This window comes from Ptychodera flava, chromosome 3, assembly GCF_041260155.1.
Source record: "Ptychodera flava strain L36383 chromosome 3, AS_Pfla_20210202, whole genome shotgun sequence".
Taxonomy (NCBI): domain Eukaryota; kingdom Metazoa; phylum Hemichordata; class Enteropneusta; family Ptychoderidae; genus Ptychodera; species Ptychodera flava.
In genome coordinates this window covers 32,434,070-32,454,571 of record NC_091930.1, presented here as the reverse complement: position 1 = coordinate 32,454,571, position 20,502 = coordinate 32,434,070, and the positions used below count along the sequence as shown (strand labels likewise).

The window sequence follows — 20,502 nt, the reverse complement described above, 5'->3', positions numbered from 1 at the left end:
AATAGGCAGAGAAATAAACATAAAAAGTGAAAGGAAACAACCGTTACGTTCTTTTCCCTCATACGGAAGCGTATTCGTGCCATTTTTTGTAAGAAAAAAAAATTAAAAATCTCGTAATTACGAGTTTTTGATTCTCGTAATTACGAGTTTTTGATTCTCGTAATTACGAGTTTTTGATTCTCGTAATTACGAGTTTTCAATTCTCGTAATTACGAGAATTAAAATCTCGTAATAACGAGTTTTTATTCTCGTAATTACGAGTTTTTGATTCTCGACACTATACGCCCTGATTCTCTTAGTTATCAGACAATCCTTAATAACTCAGTCCTTATATAGTTTTGAGCTTTTATTTCTCATACATATTGTTGGTTATTGTTCAACGAGAATATGGTGTTTTCAATATGGTGTTTTCAATATGGTATTATCTTGATTTATAAGGTGTAGTAAGCAATTATAATACACTCGTAGATGAATAAATAAATGAATGAACTTTGGACTGTTACATGGCTACAATTGTAGATATTCAGTATGTTATCCATTAGATCAAAAGTCAAGCATAATAGAGTGTAGATTTTGTCTGGCTGGATAAACATTCTTTTTAGGGTGAAATATCAATAGTATGACATTATGCAAATATTTCACATCTGTCAACACCTTTATTAGAGTCTCACAACCTGATAAACAGCCCCTCCCCGCCTCAGGAGATAATCCCCGAACTCCGAATACCTGCCGATGTGATGTTATTTTTTTTACATCTAGTCAGCATAGATTGGCAGTTGCCATCATGTTGGGTTTGCACTAGAAATTATGACGAACAACTGACATCTTCTGACACCCCTTCATGTGTGAAAAGACATTATCCAAAACAGCAGTGAATGAGGAAGTCGGACAGATTTCCAAACTTTCAGATTAGTATTATTTGCTAACAAAGATTTACACAATCAAAGTTTGTATGGAGACAGATAAAGTAAAGAATGTTTAGCAATCGTGTCTTTGCATTGCTTCCTCCTAATGTAAAAGAATAGTACACAAACATTGATTATGATCAAGATGAATGACCGAATTGAAGTGCAACTCATTTCAAGAACCCAAGAAATGATTGAAAATGGCAAATAAAAGCGAAAATATGTTTATTTTAATTACAGATGTTATCAAGTAGAAGTGAAAAGGAAATCTCAAAATAGACGATGAGTTGAAATAACGCTGTGATAGTTAAATTTTCATATGCTTTCAAAAACATTGAAATTACAAAATCATCATTATGCAAACATTCTGGCAATTTGAAAACCTCATAATTTTGAGATTTTTAGAAATTTGCGATTACTTGACTGTAGTTTTTGACCATGTATTCATTTATTCGCAATGACAATGATGGACTATAGATTCACATGACAAGATAATTCTCGTAATTACGAGTTTTTAATTCTCGAAATTACGAGTTTTTAATTCTCGTAATTACGAGTTTTTAAATCTCGTAATTACGAGTTTTTGATTCTCGTAATTACGAGTTTTTAATTCTCGTAATTACGAGTTTTTGATTCTCGTAATTACGAGTTTTAATTCTCGTTATTACGAGTTTTAATTCTCGTAATTACGAGTTTTTGATTCTCGTAATTACTAGTTTTTAATTCTCGTAATTACGAGTTTTTGATTGTCGTAATTACGAGTTTTAATTCTCGTAATTACGAGTTTTAAAATCTCGTAATTACGAGTTTTTGATTCTCGTAATTACTAGTTTTTAATTCTCGTAATTACGAGTTTTTGATTGTCGTAATTACGATTTTTAATTCTCGTAATTACGAGTTTTAAAATCTCGTAATTACGAGTTTTTGATTCTCGTAATTACGAGTTTTAATTCTCGTAATTACGAGTTTTAAAATCTCGTAATTACGAGTTTTTAAATCTCGTAATTACGAGTTTTTGATTCTCGTAATTACGAGTTTTTAATTCTCGTAATTACGAGTTTTTGATTCTCGTAATTACGAGTTTTTAAATCTCGTAATTCCGGTTTTTAATTCTCGTAATTACGAGTTTTAATTCTCGTAACTATGAATTTTTGAATCTCGTAATTACTGGTTTTAATTCTCGTAATCATGTGTCTTCATTCTCGTTATCTACTCAAAGGGCGTACTGACATGGCCTCTACACATTGGTATAGTTTTCCTCCAGCTACATTATTATCTCTATCTACATTATTACACGACTTTGGTCAGTCTGGGGGCATGATATAGCATAGCCATTAACATGAGAACGTTGCAATAGTGTTAAGGAAGTCTGTGCCTGTATAGAAAACAAAACACTTCAGCCATGTTGCTTAGTTTGCCAATTTAAGAGCAACTTGTAATCTGTAAACTCTGTACTTAGTGGATCAGCAAATCAAACTTAAATTCACAGTTCTCACTTGCACCGAATGTCAAAAAGTTTGATACATCGCAACCATATTTGAAAAAATGCATTTATTCACAGCATAAATGTAATAAATAAAATTAAACTGAACTACAATTGACGACTTACAAACTTACAAGAAGAAAACTGTCAAATATTGATTGCAAATGGCATTGGCATTCTCAAACACGTGCGTTCGTTAAATGGTGTCTAGCCTATCGCAATACGTTTCCATGTGATTTACTCAAAGTTCACCATCCATATTTTGATCACTATCCGGTCAATCTGAAACTGATGGGAAAATAAGATATTTTAGAACATAATTCCATCACAACATGATGTATTAACAAACCCATCGATACAACGCACACTGCACGCATGAACGCACAATGCAAGACAAGCTGTACAATGAAAATATTTGCAACTACATTAAGCAGAATTAGTAGGTAATATGTACAATGGTCTTTAACAGGAATTGACTTGACTTCTTTTAATTAATTCCTGCTATTACTTATCAAATGATAGGGACAAACAGATCGCCCTGCATCAACTTAGATGTGAGCGCACTGCAAACATGGAGCTGTTCATACAGCATGGTGGGTTGTTGTTGAAGTAGGGTCATACAGGTCAATCACTCTTATGCCGCGCATTCGTGGCTAGCACATCGGTGATCATTGGATGGCATGCATCACTTATCCCTAACAGGAACTGACCAATCTAGACAGAAACATTTCAGTGAAAATTCAGGCCAACTACACCGCGTTTCAGACAAGAACTTCCCATCCGAGCTTAGCTTAGCTGTGGCTGTGCGTGACCTTGACAACACCTCATTCACCGATAATGGCGGCAGTGAAAACAGTCGACGATGTAGTATGCTCATGTAATTCCGTTCTATTGCAGATCTTACCTTTCTGTTTGGTAACACTCAAACAACTGCTCAATGAAGTTTCTTCTTCTTAAAATGTTTGTAATTGTTGACTGACTTCGAACATGTCACACTGTTGTTGTGATCAAATGGCCGGCATGGTAGGACACGTCCCTTTGAAGCGTGTTGCGTTCTCTTTCATCACGTGTCATCAAAACGAGATAGAAGTCGGCTACAAATAGACGCTAACAGAAGTGTTAAATAAAACAAAACCCCAAGAAGCCCACGCAAATATTATTTGCTGAGCAGAAATATCACAAGAAAGGTGATGTCAAGAATTAAAATCTCATAATTAGGAGAACCAAAATCTCGTAATTACGAGAATCAAAAACTCGTAATTACGAGAATCAAAAACTCGTAATTACGAGTTTTTGATTCTCGTAATTACGAGATTTAAAAACTCGTAATTACGAGAATCAAAAACTCGTAATTACGAGAATCAAAAACTCGTAATTACGAGAATTAAAAACTCGTAATTACGAGATTTTAAAAATTCGTAATTACGAGATTTAAAACTCGTAATTACGAGAATCAAAAACTCGTAATTACGAGAATCAAAAACTCGTAATTACGAGAATCAAAACTCGTAATTACGAGATTTTTTTATTTTTTTTTCTTACGAAAATGGCACGAATACGCTTCCGTAGCATCTAGCAATCGACAGACCTTCATTTTTTAAACAAGCCTTCGTTTTGTAACACAATTCCAAGTTCAAACTCAGCGGCCATTCAGGGCCTTTGTAACACAGGGCGTTACTGATAAAGAACTTTTTGACAATGTTTCATGATTAAGACTTATGGGACTAGTACCCATTCGCTTTTGCATAATTTTTCACCAACATGCATCAATATCCGCCTGTATACATTTCTAAATTAGCGAGCATATTTTTCGAAAAAAAGTGTGCTGCAAACACGTACCTGGACTGAAAGATCCGTCGCTCGAGGGCGCTCTCTACGCTCCCCAGAGAAGGGAAGCGTAGAGGGATGGATCTTTCAATCTGGCTCACACCTTCCTATGCACATTTGTTGTACGTTATCGGTGGTTTGCTGATTGTTAGAAACTGTTATATATGATGGCCGAACCCTGAAATATGTAGACATTTTTCAAGTACATTATTCCCAATGCAATATTAGGAGAAAATTCCGCATAAATTTGGTGGTCAAAAGGCATTGTAGGGAGTCACAATCTCCTCTCCCCGAGTTATAAGTCGTAAAATCCTGTTAAATTCTGGTCTTAAATGTACGCTTAACTCAATTTTGGCAAGGTATATTTTTAATTGTTTGATTTCTGTCTTTGACAGATCCTCCTCATTATTTGCATAATAGTCACCTGACAAGCGTTTTGCTGAACCTTCCAAAAATCGAGTTTTCCTCCCTTTAGCGAGCACGCTGCACGATTTCCGGTTGATATTTGTGCATTGACAAGCCTTTGCAATGCCCTTCAACTCCGTGTCAGGAATTTTCTTTATATGCCTTTGTTTTGCTTTTTTTGTTATGCACTATGCAAATTGTTAAAATAAGGTGCTTTTCAAGGAATTGTAATATCGCTCTATACGATTTGAACCGAGACTCAGAAAAAAAATCACACAGACCGATTTGAAGGGTATTGCTAAGCTTGTCACATGAAATCACCTGTCTTCTTTCGTGATAGCGTCCTCGGAAGCAAAAGCGGTACGCATAAATCCTGTATTCGACAAAAAGCACGTCTTCTTCTATTTCTTTTACTTGGCTCTCATATTCACAGTCATTCTGATAGTACACCATCTCCAATATCATTGGACCGTTTGCGTGAACGTTTTTTCGTTGTAACATTTTGTATCGATGATCAGATCTCTCTCCCTTTTTCAAAGTTTCATCCAGCAGAACACGTCATATGCAAACACCTCGAGTACTTTAAATCCTTTAAAGTAATCGTAAATATGAAACACAAATAAATCGATATGATATAATAGATATTTTGAGGTGAATCAAATGAACACGATTCTTTCATTGCAAGATTATGTATTAGCCGTTATGATATTGTGTGATATATAGCAGTGGTGACACGAATCCGCGTGCACCGATCCGGGGCACCGATCCAGTTCACTAACTATGTTTCATATATTTGCCTTCACCGATGAGGGCGCACTCGATCTCAGTACACGCGCTTTTCACATGGACGACCACTGGACTCGTGTGCAGGAATTTATCTAAGCTTATATTTCTATGATGAAAATTGTAGGAATTCTTTTGAATTTTGATAAGCCGCGATTTTGCTTAAAAGTGTCGTGGGAAAGATTTTGTGGGTTTCCATTGATCGGCAGTCCCTGAACATCTTATCTTCTGCAGAGAGTAAACCGTCTGAATTGCAGTCTGTCTATTTAAGATGGGGGACCGTGACTGAAAGAAATACACCCATCTGTCAAGTCAGCAACACATCGTTTTCAAAAACTACATTTATGAGGGATATGTTCATTCAACCTTCGTAGTGAACAGTTCAATTACTTGATTATCTTTAAAAACTTCTGATCGACCATTCACGAATATTGTTAATTTTGTCGTGAAAACGTATGGCTTATGGGCCTTATAATTGCACATGACTTGGATATGTAAATTCCAACGAAATCAGTACGTAGATTTTAAGCTCAAACCACGTTTTTTTCTTCCTGACACGAGTCATTGAAGCAACTTGTGCGACTCTCGCATATCTCTCCTCGTCATAAAATCATGAATCCTTCTGACTGATGAATACCGTTAATTGGTGATTGAAGAATATAATGTTACCTTGGCAACATATACATTTATAGAAGAAAAAGATACGTTGATATACATTTATCATGACGAACACCAAGCCACAAGCACATTGCCAATAAATTGATTTTGTTTCAAACTTTTATTACGTCAAGTTTGAATTCGACAAGCAAATCTTTATGCGCTACTAACGGACTTAAAAGTACAAATGTGCATAAAAATGCGTATAAAATAGCGCTGTTTACTATGAATAAAATAGCGTTTTCAAAACATACTTCCATTGATAACGAAACACATCATACAGAAACTTGTCAAGTCTGTGCACGGTTAGCAGTAATATTCATTCTACAGTCACGTGAAACATGTAACGAGAAACAAGATTTGTTGGAAGTTCAATCAAGAAATTAAAGTACCGGGTATGTTTGCTAAAGTGGACAATTTGGGTAAAAAGATAACACCACCATGATCGTGAAACTCCCACCATTATTGAAGAAATATCGGATCACAATCAATACGGACTCGAAGAAAAATATCTCTATGTGTATCGATGGCGACTCTAAAAATCTCATACACGACGTTCTGTTCTATTAAGAAGCACCAAAATAAGTTCAAACCCAGAAAGTTACAATAGTACACATAAACCACAAAAATTATATCGGTGAAAAACATACGTACTACGATGGTTAAAAGTACAGTACAAAAGAGAGTAAAATACAAGATTCAGAAACGCCTTTGCACGATATATAACACTTCATCAAATCATTTACAATAGTAACGTGGGCGAGGAAGACTAGGAAAACAGCAAAGAAAAAAATATAAGTAAAAAAACATTTGGAAATGAAACATTTTTTTCGAAAAAGTCGTAACATTGGGATAATTCTGAATACGTTGTACAATTGATTAAACTAATCCCACAAAAACATCATGTTCTAAAAATATCTATTTCTATAATACAGTGACCAGAAAGAGTATGAAAATGGCATGACGTATACGATTAACTGGTGAGAGAAAAAAGAGTAAACCAAAAACCATCAAAGTCTTCAATATTTCTAGATTTAACATTATAGCAAAGTTAAGCTGTAAAAACGTGCCGCCATGGTGTATCGCGTACACGTCGTGAAAGATGTTACTTCTTAAATGAATCAGCAAATAATTATCTAACATGCATTTACTGTGTTCAAAACAACGAACACAGCTTGCTGTGCAACACAATAAGCTTACTGGGCAAGCGTACAAGGAAAACTTAAAATGAAATAAAACCCGAAAAAGTCTTCAATCCAATAAAATGTCTTAATATATACTCTTGTCATAGTACATTTTAAATCGCGATAACATTGTCAAAACTCTCTGAAATACATTCAATTACAAATGCTAATATTCCTTATACTGCGCTGAAGCAAGCAGCCAACTTTACCGGCCTGACGGCAGAAATTGCAATAGCGCCACCTAGCAATGGCCAATGTACCGGCGTAAGAGTTTTACAGTGTATGTGAGCCGGTCGGTTGTACATCTCATAAAAAAAAACATTCACTTTTCGAAAGTGGAAATGACTACAAAGGTCAGGAAATCTATTATAAGTTTCTCAATCATTACATCAAGGGTTTCTTACATATTCATATTTGAGCGGCGAGGTTTTGTCTAGCACTACTTTCTACAGTGGAAGTTATCTAATGAGTAAAGCGTTCGCTCACACTCAAAACAGCTGATACGTTGCCAGCTGAAGTCATGTGTGGATTTACTCCTGGAATTTTATAAATCTGACGATGTTACAAGAAATCAGAAGGAATTTTCCTGACCAGGATTAATAGCACAAAGTATGTTCATTGTTAAGGTAAGATCTGATGAGTTTCTTTCTTGAAATCGAAACAAATATGAGAAGATTTCACAGCGATGCTTTGATGAATGTTTACAGTGAATACAACTGTCATTGCAATGCTGTACAGAATTAACAAATGTATTCTGTAAAAAATATGAAAATTTCAACCGATCACTTTGATTTCTACTTTATGAACTTAATTACATCAAGACGTGAAATTCTAACCCTAACATGACCAGGAAAATCTGAACATTAACTCAGAAATCTAGAAATCATGTTGAAATTTGATTGAATGTTGAATGGAAGTCATGTCAACACAGGACATTCTGCAGAAATATCAAAATATCTCTTTATAAAAAAACATGAAAATTTCAACCGATGACTTTAATATTATGATTTTCGAATTCTTTACATCAAGACGTAAAATTCTAACCCCAACATGGCCAGGAAATTATGAACATTTCTCAGAAAAATGAAATTATTTGTATTCTCTGTGTCAAAACAATTGCATCAAATCAAACCTGATCACAATTTCTTCACATTTTACAAAAAGTTGACTCTGAAAATAATACAAAATTTCAACCAATGACTTTAATTTTAACATTATTGGATTCCTTACATCAAGATGAGAAATTCTAACCCCAACATGACTAGGAAATTGTGAATAGTTTCTGAGAAAAATGAAATTATTGACATTGTTCATGGCATCAAAACAAAGCGGATTACAATTTCTTCACATTTTACAACAAAATTCACTCTGAAAAAAATACAAAATTTCATCCAAGGGTTTCAATTCCACTTGGAGTCATTTCCTGACATCATAACGAGAAATTCTAACCCAAACTTGGCTGACAAATATTGAGTTTTGATGAGAAAATCAGGAAAATTGTGTCAGTTATGGTGGTGATGTGTTTGCATGTTGTTCAGTTGTACAAGTTGTATTTGCTGCAATATTTGCATTGACTGTCTTCTCAGATTTCTTACTTGTAAATGACCTTGACAGTGGAATCATTCCAATCTGAATAAACTATTCTACCGTCTGTAAACACTGCAATGTACCGAGGGAATCCATCTACAGTTACAGTTTCCTGGTATTCACCCTGTCTATCAAATTTCACTATCTTCCTATCATCTGCCACATAAATATTGTCTGCATTGTCAACTGTAACTCCATATGGTCTCACTAAGTGATCACTTCCAAATTGATTCAATATTTCAAGATTACTGTCCAAAACATAGATACAATTTTCACCCTGACATGACACTATGAGTTGATATTTGCTATTCATGGTCAGAGAGTAGGGCTGACTGAGTTGTTGACTTGAAATAATGTCCCCATCTCCATTACATTTGATTACACAGTCTGCACTGTAGTCTGCTATGAAAACATTTCTGTCTTTATCAACAAATACACCAGTGGGGCATTTCAGTTTACCCATTGCTATTATTTGTTTCACTTCACTCTTTGCATCACTCACTACAATGCATTTGTTGCCGATATCCGCTGTGTAATAGTCACCATTGTCTGCCATTTTTGTGTCGTATGGTTTGAAATTGTGAGGTAAGCCATGAACTGTGACAGATGTTAGAATCTGTGCAGTGTCTGCTGTTACTGTCTTCACACTGCCATCGTCACTGTCTCCATATCGGTAGTCACAGACAAGTACATGTCCATTCTGGTTTATTGTCAATCCATGTGGCTTAAAGTCTTCTCCTGATGATTTCTTGCCATCTCTCGACAATAAAACCCTGACAGTGTTGGACAGTGGTGTACCTATAGGTGTAAGGTAACAATTTACAAATGTAGGTCAAAGGTCATCAGCTGATAAAACAATAGTACTGCCATTGAAACATGGTTTTTTGACATGAAGGTGACAATTTCTTGAAAAATTCCTAGCAATTGAAAAATTAAAATGGTGAAAATTGTACTCATTTACATAATTAATTATATTTCACCCACAAACAAATCTTTCAGGCTTGTTATTGTATTTTTTAGCTGTTTGTAAATGTTAGTAGTAAGTTGTTCAATGAAGTAATGACAGTTATAGTTTTGACATTCTTATCATAAGAAATTTTGGCAATAATTAAAATTGCTCTGATCAAGTAATTTGCATAACTAATGAATTTGCATAGTTAATGAATTTAGGTAATTAGGCTGTATCTCAATAACAGATTGGTGTAATATGCTACAAGTTTGTGGAATTGTCACTGAAGTGATGGCATGTCATTGTCTTTTGTCCAGTGAATTTTATCGCTGTGGTATTAGTAATTTGCATAATTAATGAATTTAGGTAATTAGGCTGTATCTCTGTAATGGATTGTCATAATGTGCCACAATTTCATTGAATTGTTTCTGAAGTCATGGCAGTGTCATTGCATTTGGTCCAGGGAATGTGATATCTTTGGTAATTATTAATTTGCATAATTAATGAAATTAAGTAATTAGGCTGTAACTCAGTATTGGTTTGGTTAGTATGGTACAGTTTTGTGGAATTGTTTCTGAAGTCATAGCAGAGTCATTGCCTTTTGTCCAGTGTATTTTATCTCTGCAGGTAATTACTTATTTGCATAATTAATGAATTTAGGTAATTAGGCTGTATCTCAACAATGCTTTGCTATTATATGGTACAATTTTCTGGAAATGCTGCAGATATCTTGGCAGTGTCAAGGCATTTTGTCTTGTTAATTTTTTCTCATAAATATTATCAATTTGCATAATTAATGATTTTAGGTAATTAGGCTGTACCTGGAGAATTTTCAGCGTGATAGGCCGGAATTTGTTGAATTGTTACTGAAGCTTTAGCTGTGCCATCACATTTCATCATCATGTGAATAATATCTCTCAGATAATTATTAATTTGCATAATGGATGAATATACAGTAAAATTAGGCAATATTTTGAAAATTGTTTGTAATATTCTGCAAATTCACGTATTTTTATGTTCGTTGCGATTGTTTCCTTGTCTATTTCATATCTGTGGTAGTTACTAATTACCATAAGGCTATGGTACATTCACAAATAATTGTGAGGGGATGGAAGAATTTTGGGGATCTCAAATTTTTAGGGTAGTAGAGAGGGGGATTTGAGAAATTTCTCTAGGATATAGGGGATGTGTGAAAATATTTTGGTACTGTAAAATATTTACTTTTAATTTTTCAGATTCTAGAGTTTTGTAAGAAATGCATTGAAAAATTGAATAACATTGTTATGTCAGCCAATTGCTAATGGTGATAACAATTAATCACATTCTTGGATTTTTGGCAGTATTTCATGACTTGTATTTTGAAAAAATCCAAAATATTTGAATGCATTGAAATGTTATGAGAAAACCAAAGTAGACCTTGTAACAGCGGACAAAAACTGCAAATGATGATTATTTTGGAATATTTTTATTCAATGTATCAACTGAAGTTTCTTGATATCTCCCAACAGCATGCTGAAACACAATATTCAACTTGTCTACCAAGCCTGTATCACTGCATATGTATGTACTCAACTAGCATTCCCCAAGGTACCATACAAGGTAAGTGTTGCAGCCAGGAATTTTAAACCAGGGGACACTGTGTCCCACTACCATATACTTTTGGGGACATTTTGCAAATTTTGGGGATAACCTGCTTCAGTTGTCAATTAAATTTTTGAGTATTTTATTCAAAATTAGTTTCGCAAAACAAAATTCAAGCTACTGGCTTTTGTACAACAATTGTGATAATTGTAGGATAGGTCAGCTTTCCAGAATGTGAATATCAAAAAAAAATCTTTTGGCAGAAAATTATTTTCTGACAGCATGAACTTTCATCTTTGGTTTTCAGATACAATGCATTCCAAGAAATTTGCTGTCTTATAAAACGTTTATAGTAAATTGTTGAAGGTGCAGCTTTTTATCAGCTTCATCTCTGTGCAAATTGACTAACTGTACACAACTTTCAATGGAAAAATACTGGACTTAAATCACATAAACAGCCAATGTCAACAACAACTAATGCAAGATCTAGGGATTTAGGACTTCCCCTTTATATGGAAGTTTTTAAACTAACAAAGTCTAACCTCTTTACCTTTTACCTGAAGTACGAATAAACATAATTTTTGTTTAAGTAAGTTAGCAGGAATGCATTTTAACAGAATACCAGTACATATCCGTGCTTACACGGGTTTCTGGTCATCCATGCCATATATCCTATACAGCAGATGATTCTATGAAAGCTTGGCCATATTTAACTGCCAACGGTGGCAGCTCCAGAGACTACTGAAGACAGACACAGTCTACTCTCTCAGGTTACATGGAAACATTTTTTCAGACAGTCTTTAAGCATTTTTTTTCCATGTCTGCTGGGGAGGCAATTTTTTTTTCTATAAATGTGGCCCGTAAAAAAATTATCCTAAAATCCTCCATCCCCACCCCAAGAAATCAAATGTTCCACCCCTTAGCCAAAAAATCTTCACCAATTATTAAAATGTATTTGATAGCTCTCATATTTGGTATTTTGATCTAAAGGGAGTATGTTGGTGTAATCAAGTTTGTCAATTTTTTGATCATAGAATATATTTTTTTTTTAAATGCTTGCCTGACATGCTTTAAGTTTTGAAGTGTTCTTTGTGATATTGTCAAAGTACAATGAAAATGAAAGTTGTTTTCTCCTCTTTCTTTAAAAAAATAATGAAAACTGAGAATCTTGTATGTGTACTACAAATTTATATATTTACAATGACCAAAGATTATGACAGTGAAGCACTACTGCAACATTAAACCCCCACTAGCTGTATCTTTCAGCATTGTTTTTATGACTTTACTTTCAAGCTTAAATAAGTTTGTCAGAATGTACTTAGGTTTGTGTATGCACTTATTATTAACTACCCTCGTGGACTGTATACGCAATTTTGAACAAGATAAAGATTACACTGTGATTACGTGTTTGCCCAAACATTCAATTGCAGCCCCATGCGGAAAAGCAAATATCGGTGATCCTGTGTATATCTGCACTGAAATCTTCACATAAACTGCACAGAGTAGTCCAATGTGATACATAGGGGTGAATGTTTTCAACTGTGACATTGTATGTTCTGTTTCCTTGTAATAATACCGATTTTTGAAAATGGCGGGAAATTAAAATGAGAATTTTCTTGTCAAATGTTTCACAAAGGAATGGTTTCCTAATGCAGTAAAAGCCCATATCCCTTCAGAGGGTAGAATTCAGAGAAAACCAGGAGAGAATAGAAAGATATTTTGTGTTTAAAAATTTGTAAGAGTTACAGCTAGAGGGCCTTTAAAGTCTTATTTGGCAATTGTCAGTGTAGAATCTTGTCTGTCTTCTGTTCCTTGTGTTGGTATTCGAGTCTTTATCAATGGTATACCATGAATTATTACAGAGATAGCAGCACTCTGCAACGGATGGAGACTTACTAAGTACTGTTATCAGTATGTATTGTATGCATGCCATTACAGTCATGTTAATATCATCTATAATGCAGAGAAGTAAATAATGAAGGTATTTATGTCACATACATGCTACAGTTAGAAATAGTGACACTAGTTGTACTGCTGAGAGATTAAACTTCTACTTTCATAAAACTTACTGTACAACTATATATGTGCTATGTAATACATCATACACAATTTAATTAAACCACATTTTATTAATATCTTTCAGAGTGATAAGGACTGATTAGAGAACAGTGAAGATGACTCCAGTGAGGCATTCTTTCACAGTCATACTTGTAATGATGAATATGCAGTTGACATTCTACTTGAACTGTGAGGGCAGTATTGATGATGCTGTCCACAGAAGGAATGACAGCTGTGACAGTTTGAAACTGATGGTGATGGATATTCTGATTAACTTGTAATAATGAATCTGTAGGGTTAAAAATTCTACTTGAACTGTGAGGGCAGTATTGATGATGCTGACTACAGAAGGAATGACAGCTGTCACAGTTTGAAACTGATGGTGATGGAGATTCTGATTAACTTGTAATAATGAATCCGCAGTTGAAATTCTTATGAACTTTGGTGGCAGTATTGATGATAGTAACCACAGAATGAATGACAGCTGCCAGTGTAGAAACTGATGGCGACCCTGAGGGATATTCTGATTAACTTGTTATGATGAATCTGCAGTTGAAATTCTACTTGAACTGTGAGGGCAGTGTTGATGATGGGGACAACAGAATGAATAACTGCTGCTACAATTTGAGAGTCATAGTGATTCTGATATATATTCTAATTAACCTTTGATGATCAATCTGCAGTTGAAATTCTAATGGACTGTGAGGGCAGTATTGATAACTTTACTACAGAATGGATGACAGTTGCCACAATTTGATACTGATTAGAAAGTGATGGTGGTGGGCACAGCTTTGAAGAATCATAGAAAGTGAAGAAAATGAATGCATGTATTAAACATTTAGGATGTAGAAATGATGGGCCTGGTACAGGACTCTGATCCTGTGTAATGACTGTGTAATTTCAAAGTTAACATATTTCAGTTGGACTGTCATTACAGTACATTTTTGTTTTCCTAGTTTCGCTATTTTCAAGTTGAGTTTTTCCTACTTTCTAACATACATACATACATACATACATACATACATACATACATACATACATACTACATACATACATACATACATACATACATACATACATACATACATACATACATATATATATACATAATACATACATGCATGCATGCATGCATGTCTGACTAGGTCAAAGTTTATTTCTGTGTAAATCCTCTGTATACATGATAAATATCACTAGCCTGATATTATCAGAAAATACTGGGTAATTTCTCAAAGCTTATCAGGCTTGTGTACACTTTCACACTTTACATTTATGATCAAAATCATTCCAGCTGCAGACCAGAATTGTCCAAGGCATTGTATCAGCGATTTTACAACATTAACACAGCAGGGAAACACAACCCTAAAAATGAACTAGTATGAATCTAATAATGAACTGTCATGCTCACTTGTTAAGGTTGTGATTCCATTACAATGATGTGAGTGTCTACTGAGTAATTGCCAACATTTAATAAATGATATTTTATGAATAATAAAGTATACTATGTATTCAAACACCAGCTACATTATAATTCATCAGAAATAAAAGAAGAAAAGATGGCATTGTTGCTGATTTGTATAATAATGTTTCTCCCGCGTGTGCATTATCAGTGGCTGTAGTGTGTTCTGTAACTGATGGCATGCAGCTGACTGAATACAAATGTAACAAAACCACATCAAGCCATGCTGTGTTAATGTTGTTAAATCGCTGATTGTTATTAAGATATACAGGAACACATATTTATTTAATGCATAATTTTTTGTTAGGGTCTGAGTTAAGGGTCTTGAGGATGTAGTTTAGATAATTCATGAAATATTGCAAATATTCAGATCATTTCAAATTTCATGTAAATTTGGAGTCAGTATAATTCTGATTAGTTAAAATTTGTATATGTACACTTTGATAAATTCTGTTATCTTTTGGTAAATGGTTTCAAACATTATTTTTAGGTTGAAAGAGGTATCTTTATAAAGATATTTCCCATGTGATATGCATTTTCTGAAGGAGCACTTCTCACATGTTTTGTCATGCTTTACATGTGGTTTTTATCTTCCTATGGATTAGGTGATTTCAAGTAAAGAAAATAATATTCTTTGAAAAACAGCTGTCTCTCAGATTATCTGTTGATGCAATCAATTTTACTAAACCTAATAAATTTTGAATATTCATTTTGGCTTGCTAAATCAAGTGATGCTACATACTGGTAGTGATCTTGTTAAATTTATTTCTGAATTATGTTTGTTTAGTGTTTTCATGTTTAAAGTCATGACTTTGTTATCATTCTTATTTTTTTAAATTTTTTGTGTATTCAGTTAGAGTCTTTTAAACGTCTCTTGCTTTGAGTATATGGACTTGGTATACATGATGGGTTCTGTGTATGCATAATTGCTGCTGTTCAGTTCATCTACAGCTGCTTCAACATCAGAAGAGCATTTAAAAATCCCTTTCAGTGTTGGTGATATGGTGGTAATATGGTACTGAACTTTTGATGTTTTTTACTAAATGACTTTTTTGTGATAAGAGAAATTTTCAGATCTCAATAAAGATACTGAAACCTCATAGTCTTGTAATAAAAATAATATTAAGTACAGATTTACAAGTATCTTTTATTAATGAATTACTGCCACAACAGTTTCTTTTAGCTGTCATGAAACAGGGGATTTTGTGAGAGGATAGATGTCTTTACAATGGACATTGGCAATGTATGTATAAATGGATGGATGGATGGATGGACAGATGACTGGATGGATTGATTGATGGATAACTGGATGAATGTATGGTAGTCCCGATGTCTGTCTGTCTGTCTTGATTTATTTATGGATTTCTGTCTGAACTGATAAATGTCTAGATGGATGGATGGATGTCTGTCTAGATATGTACATCGTGATGGATGGATGTCTGTTTGTCTTGATTGATGGGTGGATGTTTGTCTGGACTGATGGATGGATGGATGTTTGTCTGGATAGATGGACAGATGGTCGTCTGTCTGTCTGTCTGTCTCTGAGTTGATGGATGGATGGATGTCTGGATGAATGTCTGTCTGTCTGTTGGATGGATGGATGGATGTCTATCTGGATGGATGGATGTATTGGGTGTTAATGTCTGCCTGTCCGTCTGCTGTCTGACTGTCTGACTGTCTGGAGTGATTGATTTATGAATAGATGTCTGTCTGGACATGGATGTCCAGATGTCTGTCTGTCTCTCTGGATGGATGTTTGTCCGGATGAATGGATTGATTGATGAATGGATGTCTTGTTGTCCTAATGTATGTCTGTCTTAATGGATGTCTGTCTGTTTGTCTTGATGGACGGATGCATATACACACACGCATGCACATACATACATACATACATACATACATACATACATACATACATACATACATACATACATACATACATACATACATACATACATACATACGTATCCCATGCATGTACGTATGTATGTATGTATGTATGTATGCAAGCATGTACGTATGTATGTATGTATGTATGTATGTATGTATGTATGTATGTATGTATGTATGTATGTATGTATGTATGTATGTATGTATGTATGTATGTATGTATGTATGTATGTATGTATGTATGTATGTATGTACGTACGTACGTACGTACGTATGCACGCAAGAACTATAATAGAATCCACACAGATGACTGACCATAAGAGTGCTGAGATTCATCTACATGCTATCAAAAACATGTAGTTAGTTGGATAAGTAGTTTAAGAACATACTGTTAAACAATAGCAGTAAAATTCAAAGGGGTAAGTTTAAGAACTCTTGATAGATAAACAACTGTAGGTGATACTGAAACCAAGTCTACAAGCATTCTGAAGGATTATGTTGCCTTATACTGTTTTACTGTTCGAAGACATTACGAAGTATCATGTCAATTATATGCTATTTGTATATTGAATGACTTTTCACAATCAGGTTGATATGTCAAGAAATAGTCAAACTAATTCAGGAAATATGTTGCAGACGTCGAGTTTAAATTTCTTAACATTTGAATGAAGACATTTATCAGTGTCACTCAAATTAATTGCTAATTGACAGTTAATGAACTTCCTAATTAGTTGGCAATGTCAAGAAATACAGCATCAAATTTATGCAACTTGGTACAGTTGTTAATTTTTCAAGATTATTACATACTGTGCGAAGATATAAAGCGGTATCATGTCAAGTGATTGCTTATTTGCTGGCTGATGAACTTTCATAATGAGTGTACTATGTCTAGAAATACTTCAGCAAATTTGATGAAACAGATGTTGATATTCCAGTAATGTTATGGCATGCACATATATGTATTAGTATCATGTCAATTAACTGCTGATTTGCATATTTTAAGAATATTCGTAATTAGGCTGACACGTCAAGATGTGGTTCATCAAATTTCATGAAATTGGTACAGATGTTGAGGTCACATTGCTTTAACATGGAATAAAGACATTAAGTTAGCAGTTTCATGTTGGTTAATTTTTAATTGACATGTTTCATGAACTTTCCTAACTAGAATGGTATGTCTAGAAATACGTCATCAAATTTGATGAAACTTGGTAGATGTTGATCTCACAGTGCTACCATTCATTGACACTGATGAAGAGAAGTACACATCAAGTACACATAATATCCATTAGGGGTGGACCATTTGATATCCTGGGGGGGGGGGGGGGCTTGGAAGATTTGGGGGAAAAAAAGATGCCAGGTGGAGTTGCTCGAAAAAAAATCTGGCTTTAAGTGGCTGATGGAAAAACAATTATGGACAATTACGACTCGGAAAAAAATCTTGGCAATTGTTCGATGCACACTGCAGCATCAATAAAAATCAAGCAGTAGCTCTGGAGTTTTATAAAGCATAAACCATTTCAAGCTTGCGGAACAATAACTGAATATGAACAATTGTACAGTATACTTGACCTTCTGATTAGAGGAAGTATGCTGAAATTGAAATTGCCACGGTCCCTCCACAGTGTTTTCCAGAAATGTGTAAATCTGAATGTATGGATTTTGTCAAAATACCACAAGAAGAGAGACAGCCTGCCATGAACTGGGTCAAGTGGACTCAGTCAGTCAAGTGGACTGTTCAACTTGCTAATATCACACAAACCAGGACACTTGTCAAACAATGACATATTTTTTTCAAGCACAAGTAAATGCCAGGCAGTGTTCTCCCTGAATAAGGTAACAGGGGCGTGGCGCCCTCTTGTAAATTCCGAGCGCCCCCTTGCCAGAAATGAAAAAGATTTATTTTTTTGAAAAATAAAACAATAAAATGTACGCGGGAAAAAGTTGACAGTGATTTACAAACAAAATGCAAGCTTGAGCGTGATGTCATCCGAGATCATAAGCCCATGTGCAACTCATTCATTGATGGCAGCCATATATGCATGGCAAAGGCCGTAACGTTAGCCACGGTCAGTCCCTCCACAGCACAGTAAGTGAGGCTACCCACAATTCTCCATGATCTGTACACACGGAGATCACTCACTTAACTGAAGCAAATTTCTTCTGTACACAGAACAACTCGGTCCATATTTCAAAATTCAACATTGTTCTGATAATCATAATTTTTTGATTACTCACTGTGAATAATGAGAAGATCAACCCCTTTTTCGCGGAGGAGATATATAGTAATTTTGTAATTTTGTCAACATAGATTTTTGACAGCCATACACAATATTTTCAAGGAAACTAAGGGAATAAGTTGCATCTGTGTTGGCAAAAGAAGGATATTGATTTTTTTTAATGTTCGTAATAAAGGAAATTTGCATGTCTGACAGGTGGTATGATGAGACCATCTTAGTTGCTGATATCTTTACCTTGACAAGAGTACAATTTTAGCACCACCAAACATCGACTTCGCATTCAATTTACTCTTGAATTTTAAACATAATCAATAATTTTGGAACATAGTTTTAACAAATAATCCTGAACTTAAATTGTTACTTAAAAATTGTTAAAAACTAATAAATTGAAAAAGCCTTTAGCAAAAAATGTCTGTGAACAAATCAAGGGAAATTGTGGGTAGGCTCACTTACTGTGCATAGGGCCGTGCATTAGGTAACCGACTTAGCTGTATAAACATGCCTAGGAACTTGAGGGTAACCAAGGAGAGCAGAGTACTCTGAAGTTTTTATAGGGGGTTAGAATTTCGCTTGTGTATTCCTGCCCAAAGCAAAACACCTATTGTTAGACTCGGTCGGACGTGTACGTGTATCAGGCTGAGAACACATTTAGCGTAAGTGTTATGGTGATAATTTTGACATCGATGAATAAATGTATGTCTGTCGCTATGTTTTCGTTTTCAAAAATATAATCTTCATTGAAATCAGTGAACTGGAATAAAAGTTATATAAAGTTAAGATTTCTTTTCCTTTGAGCTTTTTCATATGAAAAAAATCTGAAAAAATACTCCCCAAGTGCCACCAAATAACACTATTTTAATCTCTGTTTTTCAAAAGCTCCAATGGCAGGAGGAGGACACCCCCCCCCTCCTGACCTCCCCCCGCGACCGCGTTTGCACGTCTTCGCCCTCTTTTAACAAAATCCTGGGGAGAACACAGTGCCATAAATGTACATGATTTTACAAATGTATGTAGGATACCATCATCTCTTCTGATGACACCAGTGATGTTCTCAGAAAAGTTTTCACTGTAAGTTTGTTAATGCTTAATGTAGAACTCAGTAATCAGGTTGTTTGATTTGTATTTTCAGTGTGTTACCCATGGTATAAATAAGATCTATAAACTGATATTTTTGTAAAGTGAATCAAAAATGTACATGTATTTACATATCTTTATTTAGTTTCTTGAATATAGTCTGTGTGCGATAGAACAGCATCTTGTTACTGGGTGTGAAAAACCAAGCAAACAAACATTGCACCGAAATTTGGTTAAAAAAAATATATCTCGAAGAAGGAAAGTGCAGATTTGGAAACCTTTTAATTCAACACTTTCTGGACGGAGATGCACTGGAAACTTCACGTTCACTTCGCAACATACTGCACTTAATAGACCGAGATATTTAAACGCCCTGATATTTGACGTACTGACTTCTTTGAGAAGGCCAGTCTATTCGAC

General features: G+C 34.7%; 1 protein-coding gene across 1 annotated transcript in view; it reads right to left on the bottom strand.

Moving 5' to 3' along the window:
* Nucleotides 1-8,224: 8,224 nt before the first annotated feature.
* The window catches only part of LOC139129213 (uncharacterized), a 23,201-nt gene continuing 10,923 nt past the window's right edge, over nt 8,225-20,502 (bottom strand). The window contains exon 7 of the mRNA XM_070694853.1: nt 8,225-9,629. Coding sequence (XP_070550954.1) covers nt 8,836-9,629 — 794 coding nt within the window. The 3' untranslated portion in view covers nt 8,225-8,835. The remainder of the gene's footprint in view (nt 9,630-20,502) is intronic.